At 33.9% G+C, this 19,104-nt stretch overlaps 1 protein-coding gene across 1 annotated transcript in view; it reads right to left on the reverse strand.

Annotated features, from left to right (window-relative positions):
* Positions 1-19,104, reverse strand: part of LOC132739732 (superkiller complex protein 2-like) — a 34,629-nt gene that overhangs the window by 2,399 nt on the left and 13,126 nt on the right. The window contains exons 12-25 of the mRNA XM_060727520.1: positions 17,830-17,936; positions 17,196-17,342; positions 16,306-16,399; positions 15,672-15,884; positions 12,078-12,188; positions 11,201-11,298; positions 10,534-10,666; positions 9,961-10,122; positions 6,097-6,210; positions 4,937-5,349; positions 3,549-3,759; positions 2,468-2,578; positions 1,534-1,752; positions 234-371 (exon numbers count right to left, since the gene is read on the reverse strand). Of these exons, the coding sequence (XP_060583503.1) occupies positions 234-371; positions 1,534-1,752; positions 2,468-2,578; positions 3,549-3,759; positions 4,937-5,349; positions 6,097-6,210; positions 9,961-10,122; positions 10,534-10,666; positions 11,201-11,298; positions 12,078-12,188; positions 15,672-15,884; positions 16,306-16,399; positions 17,196-17,342; positions 17,830-17,936 (2,271 nt within the window). The remainder of the gene's footprint in view (positions 1-233; positions 372-1,533; positions 1,753-2,467; positions 2,579-3,548; positions 3,760-4,936; positions 5,350-6,096; positions 6,211-9,960; positions 10,123-10,533; positions 10,667-11,200; positions 11,299-12,077; positions 12,189-15,671; positions 15,885-16,305; positions 16,400-17,195; positions 17,343-17,829; positions 17,937-19,104) is intronic.

The following is a 19,104-nucleotide window of genomic DNA, read 5'->3' on the forward strand; positions in this document are numbered from 1 at the left end:
GGAATTTATTACCCTTACATCTCTATAATTGTATAATGGACTTGCCCTTTGACGGCAACTTCGAACCCACATCTCGATGTGAAACAAGAATTAAAAATATGATGAAATTTAGTAATTAAACTATTAAATTAAACTATTTCTATTCTTGTAAAATTTTCTTTTTATTATTTAAAAAATGTTTTAACAATCTGGCATAGTTCTAATTAAAATTCATATATGTTATAAACACTTACAATTCCTCTTGCCCATTCAAATACAACTTCCATAAGGCCAAATTTAAACGTTTCCTCGTATTCTGAATCTACCTGCATCCCCATTTGTTTCTGAATCTTACTAATTTGTCCTGCCTTCTCTAATATCTTATCTCTACCCTGCAATATATTAGGAAAATTTAGTTGAGCCGCGTGACGACAAAACCAACATAGTGGGTTTGCGACCAGCATGGATCCAGACCAGCCTGCGCATCCGCGCAGTCTGATCAGGATCCATGCTGTTCGCCTTCAGTTTCTCTACTTGTAATAGGGTTGGTTAGCGAACAGCATGGATCCTGATCAGACTACCCGGATGCGCAGGCTGGTCTGGATCCATGCTGGTCGCAAACCCATTATGTTGGTTTTGTCGTGATGCGGCTCATTTTACTTTTCAGCACTCTGTTGTAAAATACTGCAGAACCAGTTTTATTTGCATTACGTTGATTTTCGCTAATATTCACCAGTCATTTTCAAGGTCGAATTCATAATTATCATGATAAGATACATTGTATGTATGACCAAAATCAAGATACATGTATACACAAATGTATCAGTAAATTTGCTATTTAGTCATTTTTTTTATCATAATATAAACTCCTGCCATTTCAAAAAGATACTTCAAATTCAACACGTCCTATTTTCATCACCATAATGATACAAAGTAATGAATACACAAATAAAGAAAATTACATTTTTTGGTAAAAAAATTGGGAAAGTTTGACAACATGAACTTATAGCATTTTAAAGTACTGCATAGTTTGAGTTTGGATGTGCAATAATACAACATAGACTTCAGTGATTTATTACAAAATTACAAAGCATCTGAACAATAAACAATGTAATATTACATGTATATGAAAATGCAAGAAAATTAATGATTTATTTCAATTCTTTATATGCTCAAAGAAAAAGAGTTATTTAAAATTAAAAACCTACATTAATCTGAGAATAATTTACTTAATGTCAATCATTGTATATGACATAACATATCAGCGTTACTTTCATTACTACATACATATACATGCATTGTATACTTTCCACACTCTTGCAACTATGGAAACAGTAGAAACCATGTGAAATAGTTAAGAAGACTATACATAGCACATGAAAATACTATATATTGGGTAATTTTTGCATACAGCAAATTTCACGATTTTGGCAAGTTACCATTTATTTAACATGCATTACCATAAAAAATTACAAACTTGCAATGAGATAAATTCAATTGCCGATTTCATGTTGGAAAATGATGTAATGCAAACTAGTTAAAGTAAAGGCCCACCTTTTCGAGTGTATCGATCAGTCGTGGTTCACTGCAATTTTTTTGTTCAAACACCATTGACGACAACAATGCTGCTATCTCGGTTGGATGTAGGTCAGTGAGTGCATTCTCGAACACGAGTTCAGTGATCATCAGCTCGTGCGTGGATATTTCACATGCCACACGTCCCTTTAACTGTACAGCATTATGTTCATCTATATAGTTCAGCGCCTTTAATACCTGTTTATTTAGATAATAAGAGATTAATTCATGGCAGAGTAGGTCCGGAAGGTGATTATCAATGAATAATGGACCTGAGGGCTTCAGTCTGAGAGCATTATTAATTCAGGGCCTTTATTCACTTTCTGGTAATGTCTTTAATACCTATTGATCTAGAAGTATCATTTTTTAAAATCATATATACTTTGATATTTCTGTTGTTGAAATTCCTTTCAATGTTTCACTGTAAATCTAGATTTCTACTGCACAGAAACTGCTACAGAACTGCTTCCCTTATGTGTATACAACGTACACTTGAATCAAGACCCAAGTTTAATTTTCATTTTCTCGAAATGAATTTGTCAATTTTTTACATTAAATTTTAACAAAACTGTTTGCACAAAATGCGCAAAATCAAGTAATCCAAGCTTTTAACCTACTTTTAGTTTTACAGCTACTTGTTTATCCCCCGATAAAAATCTATAATGAATGTCTATCGGAGTAATAATGCATAGTGGTAAAATATAACATTAAATTGTTGGTTTGGGTGTTCAGCAATCCTTAGATTACTAGTAGGACGCGTTAATCACTTGGCCACGCCACCAACATCTGCATTTAAGACTATATTCATAACAGTAGCAGAATGGTGCCAACAAAAGCTTTTAGAGAGTTTAAGACAACATTTTCCAGGGCAATTTCAAATACTAGAATATCTAGTCTGATATAGCCAACTCACCTCAACTCTCTGCTGATATTCTGGTAGTAAAGTCAAACTGGCATCTGACAACAAGAACTGTAGCCTTTTATAATCTTCCTTTAACTTCATATTAGAGCTAATCTGACTAAACTGAAAAAATATCATTCAAACATTTATTTGTCTTTCTTCCCTGTTTAAAACTTCAAAATGCATTATTATTTTGGAATGTTAAATTTATTGAAATTAATCTATTTTGTTTGGTTTGAAGTCAGTTCAAGTCAAACTGGTATGGTCAAATGGCGACCACAAACTTGATTTACAGGTTTTGTAAGAAAGGACACAGTACAGGTATCTATAAATAGTGTAACCCCTGACCTCTGTAGAGTGGCTCTCTGAAGACCTATAACCTCTTTACAGCCACACAAATTAACAATTTACTGTAAATTCTACCTCACTACAGCAACACCTCTCAGTAACAACCGATAACTTTTGTCTCCCCCATGAGTGTTGCTCTACAGAGGTGTTACTGTATCAATACATGGCTATAAGGCAATATACAGTAATCAAGTAACTTATACGTCCCAAAACATATGTTCTTGTTGCTCACTTCCTTTATGCATTTAAAAATATGTATAGAGTATAATTCTAATTTCTAGTGATGTTTGTCCAATTCCTTGTCCTAAAAATTCAGAACTACAGACTTAAGTTTAGTTTATACAAATTTATTTTAGTCGAATTGTGTTGGAAGCTGTAAGCTTATTGAAACACTCTCGAATCTGTCAGTTCCTGGAACCAACCAGTACTAAGCAATAAATGAAAAGTTTCTTGCCCCTGACAGGGTTTGAACCCACGCGGTCAGCAAATCCTTAGATTACTAGTCTGCTCAGCCACGCTGCCCTTCAGACAGACTACAGACTTTGTTACTATTTTACTGTCTAATAAGAGCCTAACCAGAAACACAAACTATCTAACAAAAACAACAATGTGCTTAGTATCAAAAATCTCTAACTTTATTTAGCAAAATCTTATCTTTTAGGACACTAAATGTAAATATATTGAAAGAAAAAAAAAATCTAACACTAATGATAAGAAAGTGAAATTAATGTCACAGGAAACTTACATGTTCCGTGAATCTAGGACAATTTACACAGTTATATTTGGAGAACTTTTCCTTCATCAATTCTAAAGATCGAAATTTCTCCACCAGCTCTATATCTCTAAGATGAAGGTCTTTAATTGGGTCAAGGCCAGGTAGTCCATCGCTATTGGTTTCTGTTAAACGTAGAAGCTCTTGAGTTGCCGTGGTAACCGACTGAGAGGGTGGATCATTTCTGAAAACAGTGATTTTCATTTCATTAACAATTATATTGCTCAATTTCTTAAATGGACTTGTCCAGCTTCAACTTTTGGAACTGTCCATTATCCAAGTTTAGGGCTATCAAAATTTGAAATGGTTCACCAAAAGTACATGTAGTATCAGTCAACACTGCTGGCCAGCCTGGCTCTATACTGGTGGCAAAGGTACATCAACTTTGGTTCTAGTAGGGTCAAGTTTAGAAATAAACTGCCACTTAAATATCATTAATGGATTACAAAAATTTCATTGTGGATTTATCACTCTAATAATCGTCTAATAATCGGAGAAAATTGAATTAGCAAAAGATGCATGCACAAATAAAGTTGAACTATATTAAAAGTATTGTTATAGAAAAGCTATGATGAAAAAAATTAACTTCATGATATGCATCTATGTCAGCAAATAACAATATAAAGTCAGAACTGATATAAAGATATGTATCTTAACTAAAATTCAATTTATATAAAAATATCCTTCATAAACTTTATATATATTCATTGATATAAGCGTCACTGTTTATGTTTATGATGCACATTGATATATTTTTAGTTATACAAGTTGCTGTTGGATATGTGGGAGAATATAGCCTGAATGAGATAAATATGACCAGAGACCCTAGCCGAGGGTTATAATTATGTCAGCTAGGCTATATATTTTCCCATATATCTAGTTACTAACTTGTATAACCATTTTATAATTATGCAAATTGTTATTGATGCTAAATTCAAAAGAAAACCTAGCAACTTTGAACTGTTTTCAAAGAAGCGCAGGAAAAATGCACAATTTTGATGTCGGATGTAACTAGGATGACGTCAATAGAAAGTAGTTCACTTATAAATTCATCTTAGCAGTGCAACTTTTAAATTAATCTAAATTTTTGAAGTAATGACTTTTTGAACCTAGAAATATGCCATTAAGAACAAAATGCAATAATAAAATTATTGACCCACATAAATAACCATCTACTATGTGCAAATACCTAGTATTTATTTTGCATGCTTCCATTCCTCACTGTATAAACAACATAGTATACAAAATGTTAAGCCAATCAGAATTCTAGAAATTTATTCGCATCATTATAAATATTTCTATAATGCAGAAAAATTAAAATCTGTTGAAAAGCTTTTAAACAATACATGTAGTTAAATTACCTGAATCTTGGTTGCTCTCTCTTTTTCACATCATTAATTATCTTTTCACCATCAATTCTTATTGTTTTCGTTGTTACTATGGCAATAGAGTCAGCTTTACATTGCACCATTTCATGCCAACAGGCTCCTTCCGGTTGGAACAATTTCGTTTTTATCACAGGTGCCACAGCATTACTTTCTTCTGATTTGTTACTATTAATAGCACTGTTACTATTTATAGCACTGTCACTATTTTTAGAACTATCACTATTTTTATCACAGATGACTAAAATTGTGAAGTTTCTTTCATTGTTGGCACCAGAGGATGATTTTAATACAACACCAAGCACCTCATTATTTACTGCGTGATTAACGATGACTACACGTCCTGGAGACAATGCTTTCACAGCTGCAGGGTGTGATAAAATAATACCCTGTAAATAAACAAACAAACAAAAAATGTGTCAAAATTTTATCTTTCTTTAACTAGGGTTCTTAAATTTGAAACATAAAACTTACTTCTTTTTTAAAATGATCACAACACATACGTAATAAGCTATAAACAGTTTCACAAATTTACTCACTATAAAAGAACATGTATCACATAAAAGACCCTTTATCAAATGTTATTTGAAACTTTTCATCTAGTATGTACAAGTTTCTATCTTTAGCAGTAATATCTCACTAATACAAAGGCCTTTTTTCTCTGTAAAATTACCCTAGCTACAAAGGAAGCATTCCCATTGCCAACAAGTATTTATTTTACAAATTTAGCCACTTTTACTACTTGGCATGGTGGTGGTGTTGGTAGTTCTTACTCCAGATCATTGCATAAAAATTCATTGAATTTACCAGAGCATAGTTCAGCTTACGCATCGTTCCTGAGAAGGCTGTCAGGTAGTTTATTAGTACTAGTTGCCTTCACTTTAGCAAGGAACTGATAATTTCTGTACATGCCAGAGCAGAGGTAAAGTGAGAATGACTCTAGAAAGGATTTCATGATCAATCACAAAAGTGACCTACACCGTCCCGGAATCAAACCTGTGTACCCTGATTTGTGCAATACTCTACCTATTGAGCTTACCAGACTTAGCATTAAAGGCCTCTCAAGTTTAACACCAAAAAAACTCCTGCAAAGTATTTAAATGACCACAAAGATGTACAATTTGTAAGAAATATACCTGAAGATGTTTTTGTAGATCATGATAGTCTCTGCAAGCTTCCCAGTATGTTTCCAGGTCATTAGAACACATAAAACATTCTATATCCTCCAGATCAGACACTTTCTTATGTAACTGTAGAAAAAGATACATTGTATATTTGCATTTTCTATAACATGTATTTCATTTAATTACTACTACATTAGTAGATTACTGAAATTTGGAGGTGAGTTACATTTGAATAATTTCATGACAACTTTATCGAAAAAAATTTCAGTCTACATAAATTGCAAACATATTTATCAACAAATGCAAATTCAAGCTAAAATAGCTCCATCATAAATAAAGAATACACAAATATAAGATAAATGGACGCTCATAAAAATTTGCACACTTCATGTTAAAGATGTTTCCACTAGTTTTCACATTTTTATAAAAAGGCAAAGAAAGCAAATTTAAACAAGATAACTACTACTAATCCAACAAGAGGGCCATGATGGCCCTAAGGTCGCTTACCTGTATGTAGGCCCCCGGAGCGGGGCCAGTTTAAACCCCAGGGCTTTTATTTGAACAAACTTGGAAGACACCTATAAGAAGACGTTTCATGATGTACACACTTATAATGAAAAACAATGATCTGCCCTCCCCTTCCCCCGGCAGGGCCAATTTTAACCAAGGGCTTTTATTTGAACTTGGTAGACACCCATAAGAAGATGTTTCATGCTAAACATCTAAGCTGTAGCTCATTGTGTTTTTTTAATGAAGATCTTTTAAGTTTTTACTATACACATATAGTTAAAAACAATGACACCCCTGGGGCGGGGCCAGTTTTGACCCCAGGGCTTTTATTTGAACAAACTTGGTAGACACTTACTAGAACATGTTTCATGCTTAATATCTAAACTCTAGCTATTTGGGTTTTTTCAAAGATGTTTTTTAAGTTTTTCCTATACACATATAAGGAAAATCAATGACCCCCGAGGCAGGGCCAATTTTGACCCCCGGGCTTTTATTTGAACAAACTTTGTAGACACTCACTAGAAGATGTTTCATGCTTAATATTTTAACTCTAGCTATTTAGATTTTTTCAAAGAATACTTTTTAAGTTTTTGCTATACACATATATAAGGAAAATCAATGACCCCCGGGGCGGGGCCAATTTTGACCCCAGGGCTCTTATTTGAACAAACTTGGTAGACACCCATTAGAACATGTTTCATGCTAAATATCTTAGCTATTGCTCTTTGAGTTCTTTAAAAGAAGATTTTTTTAAGTTTTTACTATATACATATAGGGAAAATCAATGACCCCCTGGGGCTCGGCCAATTTTGACCCTAGGGCTTTTATTTGAACAAACTTGGTAGACACCCATTAGAACATGTTTCATGCTAAATATCTTAGCTCTAGCTCTTTGAGTTTTTTAAAAGAAGATATTTTAAGTTTTTACTAAATACATATAGGGAAAAAAAATGACCCCCTGGGGCGGGGCCAATTTTGACCCCAGGGCTTTTATTTGACCAAACTTGGTAGACACCCATTAGAACATGTTTCATGCTGAATATCTTAGCTCTGGCTCTTTTGGTTCTATAAAAGAAGATTTTTTAAGTTTTTACTATATACATATAGGGAAAATCAATGAGCCTCTGGGGCGGGGCAATTTTGACCCCAGGGCTTTTATTTGAACAAACTTGGTAGACACCCATTAGAACATGTTTCATGCTAAATATCTTAGCTCTAGCTCCATGAGTTCTTTAAAAGAAGATTTTTAAATTTTTACTATATGCATATAGGGAAAATCAATGCCCCCCTGGGGCGGGCCCATTTTGACCCCAGGGCTTTTATTTGAACAAACTTGGTAGACACTCATTAAAAGATGTTTCATGCTAAATATCTTAGCTCTAGCTCTTAAGGTTCTTTAAAAAAAGATTTTTTTAAGTTTTTACTATATGCATATAGGGAAAATCAATGACACCCTGGGGCAGGGCCAATTTTGACCCCAGGGCTTTTATTTGAACAATCTTGGTAGACACCCATTAGAACATGTTTCATGCCAAATATCTAAGCTCTAGCTCTTTGGGTTCTTTAAAAGGAGATTTTTTAAGTTTTTACTATATGCATATAGGGAAAATCAATGACCCCTTGGGGCGGGGCCAATTTTGACCCTAGGGCTTTTATTTGAACAAACTTGGTAGACACTCATTAGAAGATGTTTCATGCTAAATATCTTAGCTTTAGCTCTTTGGGTTCTTTAAAAGAAGATTTTTTAAGTTTTTACTATATGCATATAGGGAAAATCAATGACACCCTGGGGCGGGGCCAATTTTGACCCCAGGGCTTTTATTTGAACAATCTTGGTAGACACTCACTAGAAGATGTTTCATGCCAAATATCTAAGCTCTAGCTCTTTGGGTTTTTTAAAAGAAGATATTTAAAGTTATTTCTTTTGGTTGCCATGGCAACCAGAGTTCTGCATGGAATTAAATTTTTTGAACAATTTTTAAAGGTGACCACCAAAGGAACATTCCTGTGAAGTTTGGATGAAATTGGCTTAGTGGTTTATGAGGAGATGTCATTTAAAGTAAAAGTTTACGGACGGACGGACGGACGACGGACGAAAAGCGATCACAAAAGCTCACCCTGTCACTTTGTGACAGGTGAGCTAACAAGAGCTGTCAGAAGGACAGCGCGCTCGACTTTTTTAGTGCTTGCCTATAAAACAAAACTTTGACAGTTAAGGGCACACAAGACTTTAACTAGGAATTTCTAAGTACAAATCAAGAAACATTTTCACAGAGTTATCTTCTCTTGCTTACAGATAGGTCTCATGATGGCACATAAGAACTCCAACTTCCAAAGTAATATCTCAAATGGTTAAGTCAACAAGTGGACAAGAATGAAAATCTTAACTGAGTTTCTAAGTCAAAAAGGGCCATAATTCAAATAAAATCCTTAACAGAATTACCTTCTCCTGCCCATGTTTTGGGACCATGATGGTAAACAAGTATTCCAACTTTCAAATTAATATCTCAAACAGTTCAGTCAAAAAGTGGACTGGTACTAAAAAACTTAACCAAGATTCTAAGTCGATAAAAGGCCTTAATTTTTAAAACACAAATCCTTGACAGAGTTACCTTCTCTTGCGTACAGATGGGGGTAATGATGTGAAATAGCATTAAAAGTTTCAAAGCAATATCTCAAAGGGTTAAGGCAATAAGTGGATTTTACCCATATTCAATGTATTTTCTAAGTCAAAAAGGGGCATAATTCTGTCAAAAACCTTGACAGAGTTATGTCCTCTTGTCTGTTGATGAAGGTCGTGATGGTAAACAAGTATGGTCAGTTTCAAAGCAATACCTCCAATGGTTTTGAAATAAAGTGAGGTGGTACAAAAAACTTAACCAAGCTCAATACACTTTCTAAGTCAAAAAAGGGCCATAATTCTGTCAAAAACCTTGACAGAGTTATGTACTCTTGTCTGTAGATGGAGGTTATGATGGTGAACAAGTATGGTAAGTTTCAAAGCCATACTTGTAATACTTCTGAAATAAAGTGGGGTGGTACGAAAAACTTAACCAAGGTGTGACGCCAACGCTAACGCCGACGCCGACGCCGACGCCGGGGCGAGTAGGATAGCTCCCCTTTTCATAGAAAAGTCGAGCTAAAAATGAATCAGCTGTGTAAGGCAAATGACCATTAGACTCCAAGTTCAAGATAAGCAAAGACTAAGAAATATTGCCTCACTTATGGATCACACCAGCACATCTGGATTACATATCCCATGCTCTCCCTATTAAGTTCAGTTGAAATGCTTTATATAGTGTGAAACATTTGTCAATTGTTTTACAATTTCAACATCAAAACATGTTAGTAACAGGCAAATTTTACCACTTGTAGATCTTCTTTTCTTTTTGCCACGTCTTTCTGGCTGTGAAACTCTGAGAAGCTTCTTTTCATCATATCCTCCACACGTAGCTGCTCAACACGTAGTAGATTAAGAATCATTGAGTATGTCAACCGGAATCGGGACTGCAACAGTGTTGGCTTGCCCTTAAAATAAGTAAAGTTTTTAGTAATATAGTTTTTCTAGGCCATTTTCTGAGAGAAAAGCCTTTTTTAACAAAGGGAAAAAACATTTTCTCACAATTTTATAACTAAAGTTATCAAGTTTACAGAGATTTAAACTTTAAATTTAAATTTACTAGAAATTTAAGGATTGTTAGCCATGTGGGTTTGAACCCTGTCAGGGGCAAGCTGTTGCTTCCTTGAGCAAGAAGTATTAAACTTATTGCTCAGTGCTAAGTGTTTCAGGGATCAGATTCCAGAGTGTGTCTATAAGCTTGAATTGCTAAAATAAAATCTACATAACTAAATCACCATGCTTAGTTAACAAACTTTTTTGCCCTGAGATGCAAAATACAAATTTATTACTAGATTAATTACATGTACAACAATACTTACCAACATCATTTTATGAAGGTCAGACATTTCTGGTACATCACCCTTACACAGTATGATTACAGTGCCAGTTGTGTCAAGGCCACGTCTTCCAGCCCGACCTGCCATCTGTATATACTCTCCAGGTAACAAATCTCTGTAAATTGAAAAATTATCGTGAATTTTATGGAGAAATTTAAACTTTGATTTTCTTCTAATCTATTCTTCTTTAAGTTACCCAGCTGGAAATGAAAGCGCTAAAGCCTATGCCGCCAGCTGGCCCTTCGGAATTTCCATATAATCTGACCAGGCTCTACACTGTTGATGCCTCAAATATTTTCTCGTACATGGAATGGACTGCTCTAACTAAATTCAAAGCAAGGCAAAACCATTTTGTAAATTTAGGCAGTTTAAGCCTATGACAAAATTCTGCTGTGAAAATTTCATTTTATTCCCTTCAAGACCTAATGTTTTATTTCCATTCATGACATAAAAAATGAAATGAAAAATCCTTTTATATAAAATCATTTCATGTTTAAACTAATGCTGTGCTTACTCCAATACATGAATAACCTTTGGCTAAATCAACAAGTCAATACAAGAGTTTTATTTGCCTGTACTATTTCATTTAATGGAATAAGAGTTTTTCAAATTTATTCGATATATCCTGATGAAACAGAGTGGAACTTACCTAAAATGTGTGCCATCATGTTTTCTGATGGAGTCAAACACAACAGTTCTGGCTGGCATGTTGACACCCATAGCAAATGTCTCTGTAGCAAATAATATCTGAAGTCGGAAAATTAAAAATATCTCAAATAAGACAGTAAAATAAAATGTAATATTAACAAACAAAAATTACTGTAAAATCAGAGTTTTTGAATTGTTGTTTTTTTATGTAAGTTGTGTTTTTGAATAACATTGTATTATTTTTTATGCAAGTGGGGTTTTCAAGATACACAAACACAGTTATCATGTAGCGACTTTTCTAGCTTTACTGGTGCTGAAAGACACTTGTCATTTTAGGCACAAGCAGGTACCCAAGTAGAACAAAAAACTTTTATAAGCTACCGAAAGACTAGTAGCTTCCTATCATAGGAAACTACAAGCCTTCAGGTAGCTTACATGAGGCAGTGTCCCAAGAACAACGCCAACCCACAGCTGAATGACCACAGGAGCCCAAAAATTGTATTATTTTATGATAAAAAATGCAAATATTTAAGCAATCAACTTAAATACAGTTCAAACAAATGTAAATGATCCCTTGTTTTAACTTATGAAACAAGAAATTTCAGCTCTATATCATTAAATAAGAGAATTTATTCACATCATGTCATTTCATTAAATCTAAAAACCACTTAACAATATACTTTAAAACTAACTTAACAATAGCATTCAAAAGTTACCCAACAGTCTGTAGAGATCATTATGAGAAATTATTTCAAAAAATGATGTAATAACTTTAGGCCCACAACTGTGGCATTCAAAAATTCCCCGATATTAATGAAAGACCTGTGGATGCCACAAAATTTTATCTTTATAATATAAAATTATCTCAAACCACTTACTTTAACAAGACCTTTCTGAAACAGAAGTTCTACCACCTCCTTCAGTATAGGTAAAATACCGCTATGATGTACTCCTATACCCCTCTTCAATGTATCTTCCATGTGTAAAACCTGTTATAAAAGTAGCAGGCAATATATCTATTTATTTGATAATATTCTTCATAAGAAAGTAGCTCTGTGAACTCCTTGATGCACGTTGATTAATTTGATAAAGTACCGTATAAGTACTTTTTTCTGCGGGAACTTTATTTCTGCTATTTCTGCGGTTTATAACGACACCGCAGATTTAAAAACCGCGAAAATTAAGCCTTTCGCTATGTCTACATGAATGTCGGAATATGTCAACTACATGTATTGCATAATTACATTACCATGTACCGTTATCAGCTTTTGTAGATGGGAATAATTTTTCTTTATGTATCCGTCATGAATAAAATATTAGAAAAAAGTTACCTTACTTGTTCTTTTTGTTTAAAAAATATCATGTTTGTATGATTTTCGCTCACCCTAAGCTTGATTTATTTTAAAAATAAAACTATTACAGTTAGACGGGTGCAATAAACATTACCCTTTTGTAATTGTACAATATATTGTGTCTAAGTGCGATATTACATTGTTTACAGTACTGGACACGCGAAACCCGCACAATTCGCGTATTCGCGGCGAACTCTCATGCTTTATAACGCGAGCGAATTCGCGGCAACTTGAGACAATCGCCGCGAATTCAACTCGCGGCGATTTTGCCGTGAACATTTGCCGCGATTCGCGGGGAATAATACATGTTCATTTGTATAATAAATGTAGATCTATTTATAAGTGTAGTCTGTGAACTTGAAACCAGATATACATGTACAAGTACGAAAAATTAATTAGTAGATCTACATGAAGTTGTATCAAGAAAATCTTGTAATTTGCTAAAATGCCCTTTCTCTATTTATCTTTGATGCCAACAGCAAAATATAAATAACCACGGCGAAATCAAAATAACACCGTTAAAAACTTTCCGTGAATGGCGGAATCATGACCTCAATGTATAAATGCGACGCAGTACAAGTATGCGGCTCCATCTGCAGGTAAATAGTGTGCATGTACACGTGTAAAACTATTTTTAGGGGGGGGGGGGGGTACATATTGAGTTTAAAGTAGAGATATAAATATAATATATGTGTAAAAAGATATTTGGTTACATAAAAAGATACATAATTGATACGACATTAACTTGTTCATTTCTAAATGTAGTGGATCACCGGGACATTTCGTTCTCTCGGGTGATCATTACTCAATTTATTACACGTTTGTAAAAAATAACACACGCAAGATTTGTCTGCTATAATTTCTGAATGGCGGATATTTGCACCCCTGTTTTAAAAATGTTAAAATATTTAATTGTTAGTTACCGAAAATTATCGCCGATTGTTGAAATTCCATAGCGCTAAAAGACACAAAAACACTCGCGCAAAAAGAAGCATCCATAAATAAAAGGAATATAATGTTTCCATTGTTAAATAATAAATACAAAATTTACACATGAAATGACCTCTGACAAATGACTGGTCGGCTCTTCTGAAGAATCTGTGAATCTTTGATGTTTACAAGCCTGTAGTTGTTGCCGAATCATCAAAGAAATGCCGACACTCGATTGTTTTTCACCTCTTTTTTATATATCAGAAAAAAACTGTCATTTCTTTTTGTCAAGGAATGATTACACATGTTTAATTATTGCTCAAGTAAAAAAAATGTTGGATATTGATTGTGTCAATTATTGACATATTATTAATCGTAAGTGCATTTTGATTGTGATATTTTATTTACATTTCTCATCACCTACTCATGCACCTGGCATTTTTTTACTCGTGAAATTGAAGGTAAAGAATGTCAATTTAAGTGATAAAACTTTTACAATTTTCAACAATCATAATTAGCGTATTAGACGTAATAATTAGTTACACCTGTGAATCGGTGCTAAATGTCGCTTTGCATTGTTCTAAAAATAGAATATGTGCGAAAGTAAACAATGGATTTTAATTACATTTGTATTATTATCAAAATAACAATTGGACAATTTGTTATCGTGCGTTCTTTGATGTAGTACCAATTACCTTTTGTAATTTCAATCTCGTTTTATTGTTAACTAATTTTCACCAGCACCTGATTGCTTTGTTTTAATATACAAAATGTATACGCTGTACATGTTCAAATGCTAAATATTTATAAATATACAAGACGTTTACAAGATTTTTTTAAAGTTTTCAAAATTAAAGATCACGGGAATTAAGGACCAAGTAGTACTTTCTAATACAATTATTGCTGAAGATTCGCCGTAAATTACGGCGATACATCGCGGCGATTTTTCGTGACCCGCCACGAAATTCGGCGAACTTGCACGCGGCGATGTTTTACCGCGAAGTGTCCCGTCGCGACATAGACTACACTCGCGGCATAACGCGACTTTTGCGGGTTTCGCGTGTCCAGTACTGTATTTTTCACACTTCATATTTATACACATGCAGTATTACAATTAATTGTTGTCATTGCATGTTGTTGATTTTTGTTTATTAACGTTTTGTTTATTGTGTTCATTGAACGCCACCTTTCCTTGTTGATCTTGTTTATCATATTTTATATACCGATACATGGTGATCACATGAACACACATTATAAGTCGTCTGCATGTTTACCGGAAGTAATATACATGTTACATCAACATATCTTGAAATGTTGTCTGTTTGTATCGGTTAATTTTGTAAAAATATCTAAATTAAAACGCAGAAATAAAAAACATCGATGCGAGAATGATGACACCGCAGAAATAAGATACGCAGAAATTTAAAACCCCTTATTTTAAACAAAATCGCAGAATTTTAAGCCCGCAGAAATAAGTACTTATACGGTATCTTGCTTTGATATGATACAAGATGGTTTCATAAAATACATACATACCTAAATCTATTAACCCTTATCTGCTGAATTTGTAAAATGAATTTGCCTAGCTCAGAATTTGAAACATTCTATTTAAAGTTTAAGGAAACTCAATTTCAAAATATAACAAAAGAAACTGCCAGGCAGACCACGCTATGTTTTTCTATTTCCAAAGTCAAACAATTTGGAGGAAGAATATTGTAGCAAAGAATGTTCCTGGAAAACATTATTTTCTTGTACAAAATATAGTCAAAATTTCATATCTGACCTTGACAGTCAAGGTCATTTACATATCAAGATCATATTTAAATTATTCGACATGTCAGTGTTGCAGTAAGTGTTGTCTTGTCCAAGTTTGAATCAAATCTGTCCAATTATAATTAATAATAATTAATAACAAAGTTCTGACAATTCAAGCAAAATGCAATAGTTTGACCTTGAAGGTCAATGTCAATTACAGGTATAGGTCATTTTTTAAAAATCTCCTTTAATGTCTAGTCAAAAGAACTGTTGTGTCAAAGTATGAAGATAATCCATTCATTAATTACGAAAGCAATATAACCACCTATAACCATCAATTAATCTCACAGATAATAGATGGACAGTTTACGGTAAAATATCTCCATTGAGGTATGCCAGCCACCACAACAAGTAATAAACTTAAATTTTTTTTACCTGAGGTAGTTGTTGATCAGAACCTTTCAGTCGTTTGATAGAACTATGAAAGAAGATATGTATTTCACTTTTCTCCTTGGCCGTGGTCAGATCCAGGCTATGCAGATTGTTGGCATTTTCATCAATTTTCTTCTTCGAAAAGGTGAAGGCCACCACAGGTAATTTTTCTTTCTTCTTCAACATGTCTATCACTGACAGCCATACATTCTTATCCTGTACATAATTGAAGATTTATTAACTGTTAGTAAGTAGTGGTCTAAAAAATTTCAATTAGTGGGATCTAAGAAAATTAGAAAATACAATAATAGCACTTAATGTAAATAAAATTCTGCCTAAACAAAAGTTCCAATGAAAGTCAGTCCGCTTTACTCAGAAAAACGCAAAATGAATTTGAAGTGTTTTTCTCTCCTTTGTCTAGTATATAAAAGGGAAAATCCTACCAAATCATCCAGAGCAGAAAAAGAAATTAAAAAACCTGGAATTCAGAAAAAATTGTGAAAGCCTTGCCCCATGTATGAAGATCCTAGTGGTTCATCCATTTACTAAAAGAATGATACAATCAATGTAAAAGTACAAAAACCATTTCTGACTTAAATGATGGGTTGATAAACATCAAATATAAAGCACAACAGACCTGACTTGGGTGACCTCCTCTGTGACCTTTGGCGCCAAAACTCTGTGAACTTTTTGAGGCTCTCTCTTTCTTTGCATCGATTGCTTTCTGGTAACTGGTGGAATATAAGAGCACTATTAACATAAAACTGTATAATAATATTGAGTAAAAGTTAAAACACACTTCCAGAATTATATCTTTACGTCAATGAGTGTGAAAAAAAAATTGTGTAGCTTGACAGTTATAAAAATGCTGGATCTTTGTTTAGTGCTAACATGCTCGAAAAACAATGAGTTCTATGCACAGTCCTTCACACTCTAACATCTTCCCTATCCGACCTTAAATTGCCATATTTGTGTAATGGATATGCCCAGTTTTGAATTTGGAATAATCCATTACAAAGTTTAAGGGACCTCAATATCAAAATACAAAAATTTTGAAATTATCTTATGTAGCGACATACACCCTTATTGAATGAAAATGTGGAGTAATGAATCTAAGAGCTGTAACTTGGATAGACAATTGATATTAGACATTGAGTTTAATGGTCGTTTATCTCTAACCACTGATTCAGAAATCAAATGGGGTTGGTTAGTTGTCAAACACTTATGGAGAAATTGGCAATTCCTGGTTATTTATCCAGGAAAGCTGGTTAGGTGAAAATGACCCAGAAGGGATTGAAATTGACATAAAAACAAACACACAGATAAAATGTACAATATTAAAGGAACTCCACTGTAGTCCAAAGACCTAAAAATCTAAAATTTAATGTTTTTAAAAATATCAGCATGAAAAAAATAAAACAGAAAGATGTGCAAAAGATGTGTCCTCAAATGTATAATGAAGAAATGTCAAAAAACCTCAGTGAAGTCCCTTTAAAGACATGGAAAGGAAATGACCCTACAACTTACCCTGTAGTACTAAAACTGCCTTTAGCATCAACAATTCTGAAGAGTTCACTGCTAGTTTTATTACTGTTTCCTGTGTACAGGAAGTGCTCTAGGGGTACAGGTCTCTTTGTTGTGCTTATAACATATATCTTCTTCTTTTTTGTTCTCCTGTTAAACAAAAAGTAACCTATTTCAATATCACTAACTTTAACAAATATAATATTAAATTAGGCAAAGCCTTTGAACGTGGAAGTCGGTCAGGAAAATCATTCAATTTATTTGTTTTTAAGGTGCCAATTAGTATTTCAGGCACCGCTTCAGTTTATTAATCCAAAAAGTTGCGATTGTTCCATTTTTGGAATTATAATTCTTTTGGGCATATAAAAAGGAAGAACATCAATTACTGGTACACTGCTGAATGCACCTTTATATCAACCCATGTAATCAGTGCAAACCAAAACCAGCCCTTTTTTGGAACTGTCGCTAGGGCTATTAAGATGAAAATTTAAAGTTATTTTGCCAACAGTATAGAGTCTGGTCAGACTGCACGGACATGCGAGCTGACCTGGCTCCTTACCTGTGGTAATGGCTAATGTCTTTTGGTTCCAGCAGGCTAAAGGTTTTAAAATCTGAATGAGATGAAATTATAACATACCCGATCCATGCAGCGAATTCTATAGTATTAGGTACAGTTGCACTAAGTAGAATAATGTTAACATGCTGGGGTAGCATGATTAATACCTCCTCCCACACTACACCTCTCTGTAAATATATATATAATGCAAGCACTTCAGAAGCATGTTTGAAAAGAACAAAATATAATAAAACATATATTCTACAGAAAACTAGAAACAAAGAGCACTGCATGTAGTGTTAACACTCATCTGTTAAAATAATCACTTTTTACAAAAAATTTAAGTTCTAAGGGGCATAACTACAAAAATTTAGCTTTCAGAATTATGCCCCTTGTCTAAAACTGCATAAGCAAGTATTCCAAGCTTCATGTTGATATTTTTTAAAATGTGAGAATAATGGGCTACATTTAAGTTTTTGCACAAGGACAATGGCACACCAATTATAACAGCTGGACTTTTTCTTAGAAACGATGAAGGTGAATTTCCAATAATCAATTTTGGTTAACAAAAAAGGAATTTCTAGCACCTTTTTTTAACAACTTTTTTTTAAAGACGGGGTAAAAAAACAAGAGGGCCATGATGGCCCTGAGGTCGCTCACCTGTATATAGGCCCCCCCAACCCCCACCCTCCCCTCCCCAACGTTGCAGGGCCAATTTAACCCAAGGGCTTTTATTTGCACAAACTTGGTAGACACCCATAAGAAGATGTTTCATGCTAAACATCTAAGCTCTAGCTCATTGGGCTTTTTAAAAGAAGATTTTTTTTAAGTTTTTACTATACACATATAGTTAAAAACAATGACACCCCTGAGGCCGGGCCAGTTTTGACCCCAGGGCTTTTATTTAAACAAACTTTGTAGACACTTACTAGAAGATGTTTCATGCTTAATATCTAAACTCTAGCCATTTGGGTTTTTTCAAAGAAGATTTTAAGTTTTTGCTATACACATATAAAGAAAATCAATGACCCCCCGGGGCGCAGGTCTTTTATTTGAACAAACTTTGTAGACACTCACTAAAAGATGTTTCATGCTTAATATCTTAACTCTAGCTATTTGGGTTTTTTCAAAGAAGATTTTTTAAGTTTTTGCTATACACATATAAGGAAAATCAATGACCCCCCGGGGCTGTGCCAATTTTGACCCCAGGGCTTTTATTTGAACAAACTTGGTAGACACCTATTAGAACATGTTTGATGCTAAATATCTTAGCCATAGCTCTTTGAGTTCTTTAAAAGAAGATTTTTTAAGTTTTTACTATATGCATATAGGGAAAATCAATGACCCCCTGGGTCG

The sequence above is a fragment of the Ruditapes philippinarum genome, unplaced genomic scaffold (genome assembly GCF_026571515.1).
Source record: "Ruditapes philippinarum isolate M1 unplaced genomic scaffold, ASM2657151v2 ctg1717_1_1_1_1, whole genome shotgun sequence".
Lineage (NCBI taxonomy): Eukaryota > Metazoa > Mollusca > Bivalvia > Venerida > Veneridae > Ruditapes > Ruditapes philippinarum.